The 17,644-nt window shown below is 36.9% G+C and overlaps 1 protein-coding gene across 1 annotated transcript in view; it reads left to right on the top strand.

Annotated features, from left to right (window-relative positions):
* The window catches only part of TBC1D32 (TBC1 domain family member 32), a 170,900-nt gene that overhangs the window by 85,561 nt on the left and 67,695 nt on the right, over positions 1-17,644 (top strand). Inside the window, exons 24-25 of the mRNA XM_025208839.1 lie at positions 11,754-11,862; positions 12,768-12,861. Coding sequence (XP_025064624.1) covers positions 11,754-11,862; positions 12,768-12,861 — 203 coding nt within the window. The remainder of the gene's footprint in view (positions 1-11,753; positions 11,863-12,767; positions 12,862-17,644) is intronic.

Below are 17,644 nucleotides of genomic sequence, written 5' to 3'. Positions count from 1 at the left end.
TAGCTCCTCCGTCCACAAATCAAGCCGGCGGGGCAAGGGTACTTTGGGGATTGCGCTGGGCGACGGGGAGAAGAATCGATAGGTGATCAGTCTATCGATCAGCTCAGCCGCAAGTCAGATTTCTTTAGAGGCACTCTGCAGCGTGCTCAAAGTTCTCTGACATGGGCGGAAGTTGCACGAAATTTTAAATGGCCAGCAAGCCAATTCCCAGCTGCCACGTAGGAATAATTTAGAACTAGCCAATAGCGGGACACAAATTTGCATTCGAATGGTGGGAACTCTCTTGCACCGGGGTTTTCTGCTGCAACAGAAAACCTTTTACTTTGCAAGAGGCTCTCATGTGGCGGGAAAATTCCATCGTGCCGAGGCACCAAAATCACTGGGTTGTGACAGTTTCTTCTGTCTCCATCTTTCTGAACAGCCTTATTTTAAAGGCTTCCTTTTATTAGAAAATGGAAGGTACTCTAATACAGGGTGAACTCAGCTGGCTGCACAGGCAAAATGAATGGCACGGCGCTAATCTGTGTGCCAGTGTGTGGGCCCACAGACTGGCCCTGCATGCCAGATCCAAAATGCAAGTCCTGTCCAGTGTGGGCATCACAGTATGTTACCTGGATTGGCCTCACATGCAGCCTGCATCAGTCCCAGTCCTATGTGGCATGAGGTACATGGGGTTCATCTGGGATACACATTGTGACCCTACATGCTGCATTTGACATGTACAGCCAGTCTACGGGTGCAATCTGGACTAACCCTGGATCTGCATAACTCATATAGGATATGCTGTAGACTGGCCTTATGCGCCACTCTGGCTCCAGCCCCTACATTGTGTTTAGCATGCATACCAGATGGGCTCTGTGCTGTCATGTGTAGCATGTGGTGTTGGGGCTAGATTGTGCTGCTTGCAGCTCTGAGACCCACAGACAGCACTGCAGGCCAGTTGATAGGTTTTTATGGGCTGGATCTGGCCTGCGGGCCATTGTCTTTGACACCCTTAATCTAAAGCCTTGCAAACTCATTACAGGTGAGGGGTCCATTACAGAGAGAAATTACAAGTAAATTATTTCTTCTGGCATCTGACAAACTCTGAATCCCTTATGGAATTATAGGTGCTTAAAAGATTTTAATACAAATCCTGAACCATTATATTAAATGGCCTTTGGCCTTATTGTCAAGTATTTCTTGTAATAATGATCTTGAGGTTATTTAGATATTGAAGAAAATAGACAAATCACACTCATACACACACACACAGATACACACATGGACACGCATACATGTATGTATAATCCAGATACTGTAATATCTACAGTATTTATGACACAATAAATTTTAAAGAACCTTTGGAAAACTCTTTTACACAATGAGATACTTCACAATAAACACAATTAAGACCAGATGAAAAACAGCAGTTTGCTATGTCTTCAATGGGGGTGTGTGTGTATGTGTATATGTATATGTATATAATGTGTGTGCATGTGTGTGTTGAAGACAGCAGACTGCTGTTTTTCTTATATATACATACATTATATATACAAATATACATATGCATGCACACACCCACACACACTAGTATAATATTTTAAGAACTAATAAATGTTGTCCAACTGTTGTTTTGATAGTAAATGCTGTTTTAATGTTTTAAAAAACAGAACACAAATTACATTCTGCTACAAGGTAATGAAGGAAACATACTGGATAGGAGGTAAAAGTGTGCTTAGGGGTATCTGGAAATATTCCTGATTTTGTATCTGAGACAGGTGAATTATCCACCAATCTTTTGTCTTAATTTTAATATCAACACATTTCAGCTAAAAATTACTGGTCTTGAGTTTGTTCGAGGCATCCTACTATGTCTTATGTTTCACCATTGTATCTTAAGTTTGAAAATTGTTAGTAAATAATCTTTATACATTTATTGTTTTAATGGCTTTTAAGAGCATGTGGAAATTGAATAAGTGGTAACAGTTATGGCATTGGCAAGTACAAAGTTTTATTATGGGTAATTCAGTTATTACAATGGTTCAAGAAGTCTATACCACTTCCTACTCATTCAAAACTCCCTTCCATATTAATTTTGGAATTTATCTTAATATCATCTTGCCCATATTGTTCTTGTAAGAGCCTCAGAGCCATGTTCAATCAAACATTAAATGTATATATTTCACTAAATCCCATTTGAGATTAATTTTTCTTGATCTCCTCTGCAAGCATTGTTGACTACAAAGATGTCTCTTTTATTTTTTTTGGAAAAGAAATCCTTTCTTGTACAGTCAGTGTGCTCCCTTGCCTAATTCCTTAAATGATATCAAATTTGCTGTAAATTACAGCAGCTGGTAATGTCAAATGGTGAACTGTGACATCAGAGACAAATCTGATAGAAGCCACAAGTTAATTATAATGGATAAAGAATCTGTGTAGAAACAGATGACTAACTAAATCAACAGTGAAAGGAAGTCTAATGATTTACAAGTCCATGGTGATTGGACATTCAGTTTCTATAACAGCATGATTTCAGTGAATGTTCTAAAAAATATTGTCTCAGATTTGACACACATGTGCACATCCATGCACACGTGCACACACACATTATGAAAGGCTAAATATTTAAAGAATAAATATGTTTATAATGGCAATGCACTACTGGTTAATGATTAGTGTGGGATGCAGTCTGGCAGGGAAGGGAAGTGGCACAGTACCATAGGAACAGGAAGGTGGCAGGGTAGCAGAAAGGATTGAGAGGGCGAGGGGCTGGGGGGGGTAATAGTATCCATAATGCACACACAAATCTCTAAAGCCCATTTACCAGATTTTTCTTTTTAATATTTGGGTGCATCTATATGAGATGTTGACTATGCAGTAGCTGAATAATACTGCACAGTAGCACGTTACAGCACTAATAATGCTCATATACTACTGCACAGTAGCGTAACTTAAAAGGCATTCACTGGTGCTACCGAGTCAGTAACTCCGGTTACTGCACATTTATTTTGTACTTGATTATACAAGTACTAAATAAATGCACATTAACCACTGCACAGTAGTGTCTTGTGTAGATGCACCCTTGATAGCAGAATAACACTTGACCTAAGAGTAATATACTAAAGTATCTCAAATATTTTGCAGTACTATTCCTTAATGGGCTGGTCATTTGGAGGGCAAATGTTTCACTCATTTAGATGATGCTCTGATGACAGTGGTCAGCCTTTTTTTTATCTTGTTGCTTGTCCTTGGAGTACTTATAGCTCGTTTTTTTAGTTCATAGGCATTCTTCTGTTGCTCACTTAAATAGTAAAGATAATAGTGGAGTTAAACACCATTCTTCTGCTCATGCTATGCTCATCTGACTTCCAGTGTCTTGTACTTGCTAAACTTATTTTTACTTTTTAATGAATTTATGATAGGTCATTCCCCTTACAATTGGGATTTTTCACCTATTTATATGTGTAACTAGTGATGTTGTGTTTCTTTTTTAAATTATGTATGTAGTTCCTATCTTTTTGGGTTGGGTTTCCTTGTTGGTTGTGATAAGAGCAAATTAAAACTTCGTAGAAGGATGACCCTGCAAGACCCCAGGTTTCATCTTTCTTTTTAAAAGTGTTTGTCTGCTCTGCACTGTGTGGGGTAAAAACTAAAATAGAGAAAATGCTAAATTATGACTTTGTACAGCCATTGTCTCGCACCTAATCAAAAAGACCTTAATGTAAGTGGCTGCAGATCATGTCCTTGATGGTCAAGATTAAATGACTGGTTCCACATAAAGAGCCCTCCCAGCCTAAGTCTATATCAGTTCTTCATGGTCCTTAACAACTAGGGAGGGTCCTGGCATAAGAATGTCATTCGTTAGTTTCACAGACAGGTTTGAGTTCCGTTGTCTTGCACATTTACCGAGATTCCATGTTTTGATCCCATCATCTGGGATCTGTGGGCATTTACAGACATGCTTCGGGAGGTGTATGGAGGTTGGGGGTGGGGGGTGCAGCTTTAATTAGTGCAGCTTTGAGAGCCGTTCTAAGTAAAGTGCCAGGAGCGTCACGTGTATCAGTGTCCCCATGCTGAAAAATTGCGGCGGAGCACTTTGAAGTAAAGCCCCACCGCCATTTTTCAGGATGGGGATGCTGATACCCACGACACTGGAGTCTCCTGGAGCATGGTAATTACCACAGTCCAGCACACTCGATTAAATGAGTCTGCTCCGATGCACTGTAATTACCGTGCATCGAAGCACCCTCCCTGCACAGATATACAAGCCCTGTGTGTTTTAGCTCAGGTAAGGCTGAAGGCCTGGCCTTTCCAACTATTAGGCTTGCTCTGTAAATGAAGACTGTCAGGTACCATTTTTCAGAAGTAGGACTCCATAGTCCAGCTGACAATACTGAATACTCCCCCTTTTCTATGTAGATTAAGTATACATTCCCCTTGGCTCTCATTTGTAGTTGCTCAGACTGCTGGGGACATGTAGCTGTCTAAGCAAAAGGGCATAGACTTTGCAAAGAATTTCTAAGCCAATCTCACTTATCTTGTGGATAATGCAAGAACTATGCGGGGGGGGGGGGAGGACCCAAATCTACCTATTTTCTCTATTTTGGTTTCTTTCCCACGTTATTTAATGTCTGTTCAGGGACTCCAAGTTTCTAATGTCTTCTTTCCTCCTTCTTACTTTTGGCTCAGTTGTTCTGGTGAGAAATCTTGTCCTTTTCATAGCTTCCAGTCCTCTTTGTCATATGATTTCTTGATTAGTCTCAAATCCATGTCAGGGAATCTGTTGATTGATTACTACTTACCTGTCAGTTCAGAATAGAAATTATTAACAAATAGTTTGTAACCAGGTCCCCAAAGTGTCATAATTAAAGTTCGTGTCAGGTTTAGACTGCGAGAAGCAGAATAGGTCTTAGTCAGCCTGCCAGGTTGACAAAGGAACTGAAAGCTGTTGGGGCTCGTGTTCCTAATATGCTACTGCATAAATGTATGGGTGACAAAAAAGCATGTCATCAATCTCAACAGTTACAATCTTTTAGAGGATTTTAAACATGCAGTGCTATGGGAGTGCACATCCTAGGAAAAAATCTGCAAGCAATACAATACTCAAAACTAAGTAAGTAGAAAAAGGAATAGTTTCATGTTAGGGATCAATTTTTTCCTCTGAGGCAAAGAAACTTATGAAATGCTCCTAGACTTGTGGACACTTGGCTGTGATAGAGGCAACAGAAACAGTTAAATTGAAAGCCTGTTGCATAAGGACCTGATTAGCCATCCCCTTTCAAGGTTACTCTTTTTTTTTTCTGAAGTTTCTATAACTAATATTGACAAACTCATAAAACATGATTAATAAATACTGATGACATTACTGTTACTGAAAACTAATCTGCCAGTTATAGGGGATCTGCAGATATTTATGAGGGGGCGAGAAAGGAAAGTTAGCATCCTGTAACTGAAATTGCTCAACACATTCACTTTTAACCAAGGTATGCATTAAGGGGGTTCATAAGAGACAGGAGCCCCCCTGTAAGATTTGAAAATCATAACCTGGGGGGGGGGTCTTCGATCAGATTGCTCCTTCACTTAGGTGGACTTGTTATCAATGAACCGGTTTATTTTTTATTTTATTTTTTTGCAGCCTCTACCCCACAAGCGTCAAAGTGTAATTTGAACCCTGTTTTTAATCACTTTTAGCCATTTGTAATATTCTAAGTGAATAGGAGTGACCTAAATATTGTTTGATATCAAAGTGTTTTATATAACTGTATTGAATGTTTAGATGAACAATTTTTTAGACCTGACTGTCACTGCTTTTCGTATAGCAACAAGCTAGTGGGCACCTAAAGACTGACTACAAACTATTCCAGATCGGAGCTCTCCAAATATATTCCCTTTGGAAAATGATAATTACAGGTGAATAACTCATTTCTTTACGTGTGGAGAGTGGAGATATGTAATTAAATAAAGAGAACTTACATGCCTAAAACTGGAATTTTTTGAAACTGGCATGATTTTAGGTTTAAGCAGTTCATCTTTTTTTCACTAAAGCATTCACTTAGGTTCTAGTAAGGATAATATTTTTTAAAGAACTGTTATATTGCTCTGTGTGCGTTCCCCCTTTAGAATTGATTATGTACTCAAGAGCAACTCTAAAAACCTATAAAAGTCAGTTTGCTTCTAGAGCAGGGGTGGGCAATGTCTGGCTCATGGGCCAGGTTGGGCTCATGGTGGACTCCATTTCCCAGCAGCCCCTGCCCATGTTGTGGTGGCTGGTGTCCCTGGAGACCCCAGTAGCAGTGGTGCTATGACAGTGCAAGACCAGGGTTTCCATGGAGACCAGCCCCAGCAGCAATGGCATGGCACACAGCTGGACAGATTACTGCTCTGGGGCTGGGATCTTGCAGCAATGACAACGTGGTCTGGAGCTGGTGCAGAACTGTGATCCGCTGCCTGTGCGCCCAGGGCAGGGGTGTGCAGTCAGTGGATTGTGGCTCTGCCCTGGCTCTAGACCACACTGTCACCACTGCAAGATCCCAGCCCCGGAGCAGCTCCCCACCCAGGCATACACCCTGCCACTGCTGCTGGCTCTGGTCTCCATGGAAACCCTGGCCCAGCACTGTCACAGTGCTGCTGCTACTGGAGTCTCCATGGAAACTGGGCAGGGGCTGCTGGGAAATGGAATCTGGCCGCTGGCTGAATCCACCATTTTTGCCCACCTGTTCTAGAGTCACTTTTATTAATGTCAATTCAACAGTATAAATCTACAGAGGCTACCACATTCAGAAAAAAGAATGAAATTAGCTATTTTCAAGTTTGTATAGTAAATAGTTTTCCACTGTTAAGCAATATTAGATTTTCATACAATACATCATGGTGTGTACATTTCTTTTATAATGTTTTCATTTGTTGCAGGACTATAGAATATAAAAATATATCATATATATTGGCTTACAGAATCTAGTCAGGAAAAGATTTAAGAATGAGAGCTTTAATGGCTTACACTATGCAGCCATCTAAAAATCAATCAATCTCTTGAAAGTTGCCTCAGAGCCATATGTGTTAGTCAGAATTTTATATAGTGTACTGTAATAAAATCCAAATGAATAAACTTAATTCCAGAGAACCTGAGAGATGAAGAGGCATTTATTTGTTTCTTAAATATTGTACATGGGATATAGATAACTTCAAAGGTTTGACAGATCCTAGTATTAAATGCTATAGCATCTTTTTTCCATTGTACTATTTAAGTATTTATTTTCTTTTGCAATGTAATGTACCCTCCTAAATATAGAAGATAGACATATACAGTTGTTATCACTGGGACAGCCCATTTTTAGTATTTTAAAGAATGCATTCCTTTAATAGTATCTGCAGTGCGTGTACTGTTAATTAATAGAATATATGAGTTAATGACTGTTCCATAGTAAGAAAAATTAATTAACTTGCTTTCTAAAGAGAGAAGGTATCATCCTTCACATTTCTTCCTCAGGTCAACATACTATTTAAGTTGGCTCTTTTTCATTTTAATAAATGTCCCTTGCATTATACTTAGTTAATCCTTGAATGGGTTGAATTTATTCCTGCCCACAAATTAAAAATAATTCATTTTTAAATTGAAGGAATTTTTTTCTGTATAAAGAGAGTTTCCATATGAAATTTTGGATTTTTAAAACCTCTCTCATTTCATTTTCACTTGAAGATCATTATTTTCGTTACTGAATCATTACATTCTCTCACTAGGTTCAGGAACTTTTTTCCCATTCCACAAACATATAGAAATAATGTGTTCCATGGCCAGGTATCTCAATTTTTAAGCCAAGAGACATCCCTCTCCCACAGACCTAATGATCCCTGCACTGAGCATGTCTACACGTGCCCCAACAGTGCAGTTGTTACTGCGCTGTCATTTAGTACTTGCTTTAGGAAGTACTGAATGATTGCACAGTAACAGCCATTACTGTGCCATGTAGGCAGTTATTTTTAGCAGCTGCATTGCCGTAGCAATGTGCTATAATGAGGTAGCTCATTGCTACAACGACATAGTGTCAGCATCACGGGTTGTGCCTGCCAGCCGACACTGTTGTTGTAGCTTGTCGCTACAGTGACATAGCGCCTCATGTAGACATGTGCAGTGATGATGTTTGGAGAGTCATGCTAGGAATTAAGGGTTTATGCTTTTCGTAGATTTTCAAAATAAACCTTAGTAAGTACTTTCTACTTAGAAGTTGGCAACATGTTTTGGGTTTTTTTTCTCTTTTTATTTCTTTTAAGATCCTTTCTATTTTAAGATCCTTTCTAGTTTGAGTAGGCCTTCCTTTCCATCTGTAGTTTCCAGTGCGTCTCAACTATGATTTTGGCAACTTCTAGTGTTTTTAGGAGGGGCATCTGTTACAAATGCATTCAAGGCTGATGCCTTGATTTCTACTTGTACATATACAAAAAGGTTATTTAGTTAAAGTAGTTTCTTGAACAGATGCACAGTTCGCTACAGTTTGTTGTTTAGATGGGATGCCTATCATCCTTTTCTATGATGCTTACTTGCAAGTCAGTCACTTGCACTGGATGTCATGGGAACAACTACTTGATGATGATAAACAGGTTATTTACTTAACAATAGCTAGAGTTCTTTGAAACGGCTTTCTCCATATGTCTTCACAATCTGTCCTTTTACACTAATGTTGAATCACAATAATGGATTTTTGTTATTGGTCATCCCAGGATGTGTGACATTGACAGTATGATTTTTCACTTAATGTAAGAAGGGGTCATTAGCATTTAACTATCAGAAATAACAGAGTCAGTGCAATGTAAAAATGGCAGGCCCATTGTCAAAACATATTGCTTTACTTAATCTTTTCAAATCACAATTGTTCATCCTTAAATCAAAGTAGTTTGAAGTTGAAAGTGAACAAAATAAATTAAAATCTATCGTTTTATAAGTTGCCCATCTTTATATTTGGGTTTGGTATCTTTCATTTCCAAGTCACATCAAGTCTTAAATAGCTTGACTATACCTTCAATTTTTTTCAACAGCATAAAATGTAAAATGAAATGCAAATATACAAAAATGATAACTGACTAGATTTCATTTGTGAAATTATTCACCAGTAATTCTGTTTCTCGTAGTACTTCACTCAGTCTATGTGGCAAAAAGCAATTACAGAGAGAGAAATATGACTCCTGTAGTAAGGACTATAAAGAACTGATATAGACTCATATTTCTTTATGAGAAATATTAAGGAGAATAAAGATCTTTCAATCCAAGCTAGTACACATGCACCAATCAGTCTGTTTCCTTAAAATTTTAGATTTCTACAGCAACGTATAAATGAGAAATTAAAGGGGAAAATGCCAAGAAGCATTCCCCAATGAGAGAGAGAGGCAATATAGGGTGGAATTTGAAAGACTTGAACAAAAAAATTACTCATCAATAATTTTTCCTAGTTCATTTTCTTCTTTTATTTTCATCATATCTATATTGAGAAGATGCTTGGAGCAAAGACCCAAAGGTGGCAGATTTCTTTTACATTTGGAACACTTAAGAGCCAACAGATTTTAGCAGAAAGGAACAGATCAAAAGTATGAGGAGGTGGAACAGGTGGCCACTTGACAAATTTCAAAAGCAGATTCTTCTTCTCTGGGACTAAAAAAAAAATCAGCTTTTGAACCTGGGTTCTTGTTTGCTTGATATTTCTTTTGTGCCATAGAAAAATGCTAAGAATGAGTTTGTAATCTCAGATAAAGGAAATAGTTAATTAGAACTGAATAGAAATACAATTTAAGATGAGCAGAGCTGAGTTACAAAATATATGCGTTATCATGCTGGCTATTTATTCCTTGGTTGTAGTTGCATGAATTTGCAGGTGTTAAATTATCGAGAGAATGTCTCCCCAATTTTCCCTGTTTTCATGAGAAACATATTGAGAAGTACAAGGAAGAAAATGAGCATTGGCTAACAGACTACAAATTTCAGACAATATGTATTCCCTACCTCTCATCTAGTCTTATGTGAATGCAGAGTGCAATACTAATCAGTCTTAATTTATGATGTGTTTTACTTCTGTGACAAAATAGAAAATGAGAATAGCAACAAAAACCTTAGTGATGTATATTTCTCTGTAAATGGGGCACCTTCAGTGAAATCATTTTAATGTGGTATTAGCATGACTAGATTTATTTTAAAAAACACAAAAAAGTTACATTTTCAGTGCATCATATTATCCTGATTAATGTTCCAGATCTACATTAAGTATTTTGAAGAAATAGAGCATTGTTGTTGGTAATTTGGCCTGAGGTTGTAAATTAAATTTTATTTAGTTTACTGTCATGTGTTCTGGTGATTATTATGTTTATTTGCCATAGTGCTGTATTCATCTTACACAAAAAAAATAGATACATAGTTTTGGTATATACCAAATCATTTATTACATTTGATCTTTGCATAATATTTGATTATATGGTGTATATAGTACTTAAACTTCATGATAATGTAAATCTGTATTTTCATCTTTTTTTTTCTTTTAAAGTATTACCAGCTCTGTCAGTGTGTCTTACACTTCAGTACATTCACTGTTTTATTAAGTCTGTATCGTGTTTGTTTTCAGGGGATAGTCAAAAATAGACTAAGCAACCAGCTTATGTTCGTGAATGTTTTCTCCAGTTCCTCATTGTAAATTAAAAAATCTATTGGAAATTATCTGTTTGCTCAGGGCTGTGCTACCTGAGTGGTTAAAGAGATAAAACAATGCTTCCTGATCTAGTGCAGTCAGTTTTAAGACTTTTTTCCCCTTTGAAATTTCATAAATTTGTTTTGGCCTTTCCTATTCTACATTACTGGATTCTGAAGTGATATGCTCTAATTAGATGCATGTCCTCCTATAGGTTGTTAAGTGTGCTGTGCTGTGATCTTGAGACACTTCTGCTTTTAGAGTCCCAATATAAAGTGTCACAAATTCTACTGAATGCTCAGAAGGAGAATGTCGTAGAAACTTCTGATGGACCTGGGTAAGAAATGACCAATATAAATAAGATGTTAAGTATCTTTAGATCTATTCCAGCAAATACTTATACACTTGAATAATTTTACTCATATGAATACTCCCACTGAAATCAATTAGACTCCTAACCTAAGTAAAATTACTCATTTGCATGTTTGTAGCATTGAGTCCTTAATGTTTAATAAAAATGATATGTATTTAAAACCTAAGAAAAAGTGAGACTGATTTTTTTTTTCACATACAAAATAAAATAAACTGTACTTATAACAATAGTCAGCACAACAGCATGATTCAAAAGTCATTTTCAGTTTGCATTATTTAAGGAGTCTTGTGTCTATGTTATAAAGTTATGGTATCTAAAAAGATGCATATGTTGACATTTTCTCTTTATAACTCAAACTTCATTCTTTTTATGATTTTTAGTTGCTAATTACCTAAGCAAAATTAGCTAGTGTGCAATCTCTCCTCAAAGAAAGGCCTATAGTGCAGATGGTTTACATGGTTTACAGGAATTGAGAGCTATTAAAATCACTGTCAGTTTCTTTATTATCTCTCTTGGCGTGTTGAACGTTAAAAACTTGCCACTTTCTGTGTTTACTATTTGGGATCAATACAGAGCTGACAACAAAGTCCTCTAAGGGAAATTAGGTGAGTTCTTCCTGTCCTTTTTTTCTTATACAGGTATAACCCAACTTACAGTGAAACTCTTTGACTAGTGTATCGCTGAAGTAATTTGCAACTTGGGTCACTGATAAATCAAAATATTTTTCCCCCTAGAGATTTTATAATTGATGGTCTTTCTGTAGAGAGAAACCATGTTCTCGTTAGGATGAATCTCATTGGAGGACCACTGGAACGGATTTTACCTCCAAGAATACTAGATAAGGTAAGAAACAAATTGAAGTTTTTTTTCTGTTTATGAGCATTTGTTCTAGGAGTTCGCATTTATATTGCTAACTACTACTTCACTATGTTATTCACCATCAAGAAATGCCAACCTTGTGTACAACAAGTCTTAATATTTTCTGTTGTTGGCAAAGCAGTATGCACAGTAAAGATGTTATTCCCAAAGCAAAAGGGTTAATATGTGCTTCAGTAATGCCATGGTCACATCATGCTATCTTACAGTTTTATTAAAAGTTGCTTCTCTGTGAAAATGAATTGTAACTTATCTTTCTTTTTGGTTTTACCTTTGATAGTTTTCAGTATGTAACATTTTCCTTTTATCTAATGGTTTTACCTTTCTTCAATTCATCTGGAATATCAAATACCTGTGGCTCTTATTAGTATTCCCACAGTGCAGTATTTGTTAAGCAGGTTCTTTGTTAAGTGTTACGCTTCTCAGTGACTGTCACTCTCATAAAGATGAGATGCAAATTACTGTCAGTACAAAAAGACAGATGGATCAATGTATAACATTGGAAATACAATATTTCTTTTGAAAGGTGTAATTTTCCTTTCAATGAAAAAAATTGTAAAATCAAAATTGTCAACATTAGTTACCAGAGCAGTTTGGTTAAACCTTCTGGTTGATGCACTTGCTGAATTTTGTATCCGTTACCTTTTCTTTTCATTATGGAATATCATGATATTAAATTGTGGTATCAGATAAATTGTGCAGGTAACAATCAAACATAATATATAGGTAAAACTTCTGACAAATCTATTGGAAATTAATTGTGCAATATTCAAGCTTTACTTGTAGATGATTTGGATAAACACTGTTAATTCAATTGCTAATATCACTTCTTGTCATTTTTGAGGGTTTTTTTGTTTTTTTGCTCCCCTTAGGGTAGTGATCCATATCCCTGGCCAATGTTTTCATCATATCCTTTGCCAAGATGCTACCTTAAAGAAATTCCTAAGAAAACTGATGTCAGACAAGGTAACAAACCCAGATAAGAAGTCCAAACACCAAGCAAACATCTGTACCAATTTTTGTTTATTCTTTTCTCACAATATAATCTTATAAATAGGCTGGGATTTTATATTGTTGTATCTATTTGGCTAAAGAGGTTAGTTTGTTTTTAGTTGTGTTGCTTTGTGTATCTGTCAGTCTGCAGAGCTCTACTTAGTAATCCGTTCTTTATTCAAACTTCAAGATTAACCTTTTGGCTCGTCTCAGGTGGGTGATACATGAGATATAAATACATCATCTGTCTGGCAGCTGAAGCAAGACAATATGGTTAAGCTACAGGATTTTTTATGCGCTGTTTTCTTGATTTCAGTCCCTGTTTGTAAAGCTTGGTGGTGTGTGCAATAGTGCTTAGGAACAGTTGGCTGCTGCATTGAATATCAGTGTGGAATGTGGAAAGATGGGGAATTGTCTAGATAAAACAGATGAATATATATACAAAAGCCAGTTTCAGGTTTGATTTTGTGTATGGAGTACACTAGAACTTGGTGAATAATTTATAACAATTATTCTCTCTATTTTGCCTGTTCAGATTGTCTTTGAACAAAGTATAAGATTCTCAGAGACTTTTATCATTAGAAATTATTTCTGGATTCCTTCAACAAATAAGTTTTGATCTATTTGTGATTTGCAAAGACTCAAATGTAAGAAATAATATATTAATACTAGACCAAATTAGTAAGCAATTTATAAGCACCTAGAGGATAAGATGATAAACTGCCAACATGGATTTGTCGTGAGTAAATAGTGTAAAACAAATTAAATTTCCTTCTTTGATGGGATAACTGGCCTGTGAGATAATGTATGTTGACTGTAGCGAGGCTTTTGATACTGTTCTACATGATACTATAAGCAAACCAGTGAAAAATGTAGTTTGGACCAAATCTTCCTAAGTGGGTACGTACCTTAATTAAAAAAAAATGTGTGCACAAAGAGTAGTTATCATCTGTTCACTATCAAGCTAGGATGCCATTTCAAGTGGGGCTGCATAGGCTTTATGCTCAGGTACATTCTATTAAATATTTCATGAAGTGTGGACTATGGATGATGCTACACTGTGGACAGTTTTTTGGGTTTTTTTTTTCAACAAATACTATACTAGCTGAAAAAGGGAATTTTGGGGAGGACAAAAACAATTTTGAGTTCAGGCTGATTTTGCTTGATATTTTGACCTCCAAAGAATTTTTCCAACTGTTTTAGTTGGTCTAACAAAAGATATCAGATTTTACCCAAAGAATGTTGTCTACCTATTTGTTTGAATAACTTTAGGGAAAAATGATGTATAAACACAGAAAAATTTCCAAGTTAACTTGTGTGATAATATTTATTTGAAAAAGAAATAGAAGTTGTTTAATAGGCTAGAATTAGGGCCACTGGATCCCAGTTGTAAATAGTCAGGTGTGGATTTATATATGAAATGTGTCTGCCACATGCATTGGACTCATAAAAAAACTTAGCCTAGCCTTATATTCTTGCTATTTTAAATAGCAGCTGTATAGTTTGACATCATTAAAAGGAATATGGGGCTCAGAGATAATTTAAAGCCAAGACACCTGAAAAAGTAATGCATATCACTTGAGAATGCAGGATAAGCTAAGGTGAATGGGGAATGTGTTGTATTCTTTGATGTTTTTCAAATAAAACTATGGTTGTCTGCAAGACTAATGTAGGAAATGTCAGAGTGTAGATACATAGCTGAGATCCCAACTGTAGCTAGGCTTCTCCCCAGTAGGAAGATTTAAAGACAGTTGAACTAATATAAAGTCAGTCTAGGTTGTCACTTCAGAGAGAACCAAGATAAAAAATGCAGGGTGGAAATGTTATGCTTAGCAGATGTTCTGGATTCAGCACTAACTAGAAGGTGGGAAGTGCTGCCAAAAGGGGGTTATAATACTTGAGTCTCGTCATCTCAGGGTCACATGTCATTATGAAATTGTTAAAAGTTAAATACATGTGCATCCTGCAAGAAGTGCCCAACCAAAAGAAATACTTTTATGCCATTTCTAACAAGTAGCTTTGAATGGAACGATTACAGTAAATCACAGTTTTGGACATTTTAGGTTGGTTTATTAGTTCAGCACATCTTTTTCAGTAATCAGGGATACGAAGGAAGAGGGATAAGAAGGAATGATGTCTTGTTGCCAGAAACAAGTTGCTTGTTTCTGGCAACAAGACATCATTGTTCACTAGGTTAAAAATTAGGTTGTTTTGACACATGCAGGCAGAAATAACACACAGGCTCCACTTTGCAACAGAAACTTGAGTAGGAGGATTTACCCAAAGGATATATTTACCATATTTGCTCAATTAGAAGATGAGGTAAGGGAAGCCCCTTACCTTACAATCGAACATGAGGCAGCATGGACCAGGCAGCTGCTGTGGTTTGTTGGGGCTGGGGCTGGGGGCTGGAGCATCAGCTGTCAGTCCTACACCACTTTGTCTGCATGCCCTTCCACTTCTTCCCCATAGCCTCAGTCTCCCCATGCCATGCCACCTCTCTCTCTCTCTCTCTCTCTGTCTGTCTCTCTCTCCCCCCTCTGCTGCACTCCTCCTTACCTATGCTCCATTGCAGCAGGCTCCATCCCTGCTGCAGACTGGGACAAAGAGTAGCCCTGTAGCAGCAGCATGGATCTGGCACAGCTATTCAGTTCCGGCCCCATAGTAACATTGCCAGCTCCCTGCCTGGTGTTTGAGAGGGAGCCCTCCTCTAAGGGAATCTGGGACAACCACATTGATCCTTTGTCCCCCCTAGCTGTGGAACTGTGCAGAATTGGAGCTGTAAGCCTCTATTATACCTCAGGACCAGGAATATACTCCTGTAGAATTCATAAGGTTCCTGGAGAAGCCATATGACCTTAGTATCCTCAATGTATGTAAATACCTGCTTAACTGGTAGAATATTACATAGAAGCATTGTGTAACTGGACATCTAATGGGCTGATCATATACTAGCAAGTTGCAAGAATTAATCAACTGTTTCACAGGTGTCAGCAACTCTGTTGAAAGGTAATCATTTGCAATTCAAATTTAAATCAAGGCCCGTTTGTTTAATACAAAGTCAGTTAAAAATAAGTTACATTGTAGTGGTCTCCTTTGGGAGAAGTGACTTTGACTATTTAACTGCAAAATGTTAAGAGAAAATAGAGGTCTAATTGGAAATAAGAGTTGTGGTACTCCTTTGGGCTCTGTGCAAAAATAAACTCCATCTCTATTACTTGCCAAAAATAGAACCTTATCACGTAGAGAATTCAGATACTAAAAAATGATTACGTAGCCTCCTGGCCCCATGGAACTCCTTGAGCTTAGCTCCTTCAGATGAGCTTGCATGTGCTCTGCTAGACATCTTAGGAGCAATTCTTCATCCTGTCACTCATTTGGGAGGGGGTGGAATATTAATGGTGGTATCTCCTAAATGTCATCTCCTTTTGGCATTAAAAAGAGAGGTTACATAGAGTAATTTGGGATACTCCCTCCTATAGGAGGAAGAAAATCCGTGCAGATGTTCTTCCAACAAATCCAGACAGTCTTTGGAAATGTTGCTGTTCACTTCACTGGAGTCAGGATTTCACCTCAGCCTTTATTTTGTGTCATTACCACCCAAATATTAGATTCTATTTGCTGTCTAATTCTCAGCTGCTAACCTGAACATTTGATGAACATTGGAAAGCAAATTTACTAATTTCTAACTTGATACTCCTCCACAATTATTACTTTAAACTCTCACATAGCAGCAAAAGGAAACAGCTAGAAGTAAGTACTTGGAATACTACAGAAGTATTATCCTGGTTTATATTAAATTTGCATACTCAAAGAAGTCACTATTAAGGTAAATGTGTATTATTTAGAAAATTCACTGGCTGAAGATTTAATTATTTATGGATAACAAAGGAATTTCTTTGTTAATTAATTTGGAAGAATTGTTACTACTACTAAGTCAGATACTGGAATCAGCTTTTTTGAAATATTATGTATTAGTTAAATACATCCCAGTGAAAAAGAAGCATGGTACTAATTATAAATTGTTAAATTCCTGAGGCTTTCTTAAAATGAATTAGGTGTGATATAATAATGCAATTAAATGTAATGCAATGAAATAATTCATTAAAAAGAAAAGGAAATATTTTACCAGTTTACCAGATTAAGGTCACTTGCAAGTGTGTGTTTATTGTAGAATAATGGTGTTTTAGGGGAAAAAAAATTAAATATGGCAACAAGTATTCCTAAGAGAAATGAGACTACCTTATAGATTCCTAAAAGGGGCGGGGAGTTGGAAATCACTTACAGTATGATTTTGTTTTCTGAAGAATTTAATTGAACCTTTGTTGGTAGGCTCTTAAGAGTTAATTATCCTGGTCAGTTCATTAGTGATAAGGCTCTGATCCGTCAATAAAGGATACCTATATCACATATGTATGGGACCCATATGTGGGACCTGAGCAAATATCCATTCACTTCAGTGAAACTATACACAGATATGTCATTGCAGGATCAGGGCCTTAAAGTTCACAAGTTATTAGCTTCTAAATCCTCGGTGATATCAGTTTCAGATTTAGCTTGGGGGTTGGGGGAGCAGAACAAAAACCATGTATCCCACATTCTTTTAATTATCACTTGACATATATTACTGAAAGTTCTGTGTCATTGTGCATGAAGCTAGTTCTCTGGTATTTATTGTTCACCTAAATCATAAGAAATAAATAGTGTACTTTGGTTTTAAGGTTGGCAAAAATGTTTGATTTAAAGAAATCATAGA

Source organism: Alligator sinensis, unplaced genomic scaffold (assembly GCF_000455745.1).
Source record: "Alligator sinensis unplaced genomic scaffold, ASM45574v1 scaffold808_1, whole genome shotgun sequence".
NCBI lineage: Eukaryota > Metazoa > Chordata > Crocodylia > Alligatoridae > Alligator > Alligator sinensis.
Note: the sequence above shows the minus strand (reverse complement) of the source record. Positions and strands in the feature narration are given on the sequence as shown.